The sequence below is a fragment of the Cicer arietinum genome, chromosome 7 (genome assembly GCF_000331145.2).
Source record: "Cicer arietinum cultivar CDC Frontier isolate Library 1 chromosome 7, Cicar.CDCFrontier_v2.0, whole genome shotgun sequence".
Classification (NCBI taxonomy): Eukaryota; Viridiplantae; Streptophyta; class Magnoliopsida; order Fabales; family Fabaceae; genus Cicer; species Cicer arietinum.
Genome location: NC_021166.2, coordinates 5,476,348 through 5,479,185, shown reverse-complemented (window position 1 = coordinate 5,479,185; position 2,838 = coordinate 5,476,348). Strand labels below are relative to the sequence as shown.

The following is a 2,838-nucleotide window of genomic DNA, read 5'->3' as shown; positions in this document are numbered from 1 at the left end:
ATTTAATTTTAAAAGGGTAAATGCTCACATTGGTGCTTGAATTAGGACGACTATATTAATCTAGTAGCACACCTATTTAGACGATAAAATAAAGTCATTACATATGATATGGTAATTAAATCTGGTTAGGGACATTTCCCAGATCCAGCAGAATTCGCTACACCAACTTTGGCTATGTGCTACAGAATTAAAGTGTAACTATTACTAAATTACTACTATTACTAAATAATTGCCCTTTGTATATAGATAGATTCAAGGTTAACTTTTCAAATTTCAAGATAATATGGTTATATATATATATATGGAAAAATAGTAATAAATGTATCTAAAGGATGGAGAGAGTAAAAACTAATATTATGCGACCATTAAAATAGTAATTAAACACCTTATTGTGTCTCAAATTGGATTAGAAGTCCTCATCATCACCTATAAATCATCTAATTTTGATTGAGTGATTCAAATCTCAAAATATTTTAATTTTTTTCAATAAAATATTTTGATGTTAACAACTGAGCTGTCAAATTTTGATCGGGCTACCTTAAACTTGTGAGTGCACAAAATTTGGATCCCTTATTGTCTCTTAATAGCTTAATCTCATCAATCAAATTCGTCAAATTCTGATGTGACGAGCCACCTTCTCCAACAGCATGTCTAGCCAGTTTTGCAAACCCTTGAGCTTTTCGTCTGATTTCCACAGCTTCATCACTATCATCCATCAACCTCCTCATAGTCTTCTCTATAGAATCTCTTCCCACCAACTTTTCCATGTCTCGAAAAGCAGTTGTGATCCACTCCTCAACACCGATTTCCACTCCAATCCCCCGCACTTGTGTTATCAACTTCTCATTGTAGAATTGATCACTGTGCACCGGCCACGTAATCATTGGAACCCCTGCACTAATAGCTTCTACCATAGAGTTCCATCCACAATGCGTCAAAAACGCACCCACAGCTGAATGACCCAATATAACAACTTGTGGGGCCCACCCCCTAACAATCATCCCCTTATTTCTCTCTTCAAATCCCTTTGGCAACCAATTTTCCTTCTCCACTTCGCTCTCATTCTCTTTTCCCCTTTTCTCAGGAACAACCCATATGAATTCATAACCCGATGCTTCAATCGCGCTTGCAATCTCATACAATTGTTTATCCGGGAAATAACAAATTGTTCCAAAGCTTATGTAGATCACCGACTTATCTCGCTTTGAATTGAGCCAAGCCAAACACTTTTCCACACTCACCGTGCTTTTTTCTCCTCTGTCTGCTTTCTCTTGAGTTGTTCTACGAACAAGAGAAGCCGGTCCCAGATGCCAAGCCTTGTGTGTCATGGTTTTTTCGTAGTACTCAACATACTCTTCTCCATCAAGCTCAACAAAACTGTTAATGATGAATCCATGGCTTTTGAGCGCTACGGTGAGTAGAGGATCGATGAACGACTTAGAACCTACCGGTGGTGTTGAATTAATTACAATATCATGAGGGAAATGTGGAATTACAAAAGAACCAGAAGCATCTTCAGGGAGAGGGTGTAATTTAAGGGATTCCATGGCACATATGGTAAATAGTGAGAAACCGTTGAAGACGAGTCTCGGAATGTGAAGCTTGTTCGCCAATTCATCCACCCATGGGAATAAAAAATCTGCTATGACACAATCCGGTGGATACTGCTCCACGAAATTTTCAATGTGTTCGCGGAGGAGTGTGGTGGCGAAGAAAATTTTGTAGGAATTGTCGATGTCAGTGACGGAGGTGAGATTTTCGACGCCGTCAGGGAGGCCAACTTGTTGAGAAGGGAATTGAAAAGTGTGGACGTTTAAGTTGTTGGATTTGGAAATGATTTGTGCATTGGAAGGAGTGGTGATGATGGTAACAAGGTGGCCACGTGAGGCGAAGAGAGAAGCTATGTCGCAGAGAGGGATCATGTGACCGGCTGCTAAGTATGGAATGAAGTAAAGTTTGAGTGGTTTGTCCATTGTTGTGGTGGAGACACCGCCTTTCTTTCTGTCTTTGGCTACAAATTCTAAGTATTGTTTTATATAGTGAAAAAATGGGGTTGGATAAGCCCAAGGATGCTGTGGCTATTGTTTTATTTTAAAAATGTGGTTACTAACTTACTGTTCATTAACAACGATAACGAGGAAAACTTGAACCAAAAGAAATAAAATAGAACATCCAACTACTCAAGTCAATAATGTTGCCGGCCTTTGGTCAGCTTTGGTGTCTAGACTAGTAAGTAGTATGTAATTCAATATGTCAATATCAATGAGGCACGGTTTCTACAATGTAAAATAACTTGTAATTGCCTCCCAAAAAAGTAAGTTGTAATTTTTTTAAGGAATGGTAACTTGTGAAGATTACTATATATAAAAAAATAACATGTAAATAAACTTAATAAATATTTTAATTTATTTTTCTTATTGATTTGAAAGATATTCACTTACGGGTACAATACCTAATATGCGTACGGGATAGAATATTAAAAAAAAAAATTATATATATTTTAATTAAGAGAGTGAAATTGTTTAATTCACAATAGAAATCACAATAAATATCTAAAAAAATTACAAATTGTATTCGATTATAATAAAAAATAAACTCACAAACACAAATAATATTATAATAGTGTATAAAAGATAATCAATTTCACTCACAATAAAGAATATAAAAATATAAAATACTCACAAAAATATGGTATAGATCTTGGTACCAAAGTATCCAGTAGAGGTACTTTACCATTTCAAAAGCATCATATAAATAATTTATCATTTTTTCATGTATTTATTTCAATATTTATGCCTTTTGAGATATAAATTTGATTTTTTTTTTTTCATATTAGTA

The 2,838-nt window shown here is 35.2% G+C and overlaps 1 protein-coding gene across 1 annotated transcript; it reads right to left on the bottom strand.

Moving 5' to 3' along the window:
- Window positions 1–342: 342 nt before the first annotated feature.
- On the bottom strand, window positions 343–2,183 carry UGT73F7 (probable UDP-glucosyl transferase 73B6). The gene has a single exon (XM_004508288.4). It carries the CDS (start codon window positions 1,971–1,973, stop codon window positions 534–536), a length of 1,440 nt encoding a protein of 479 aa, XP_004508345.1. The 5' UTR covers window positions 1,974–2,183; the 3' UTR covers window positions 343–533.
- Between the last annotated feature and the right edge of the window lie 655 nt (window positions 2,184–2,838).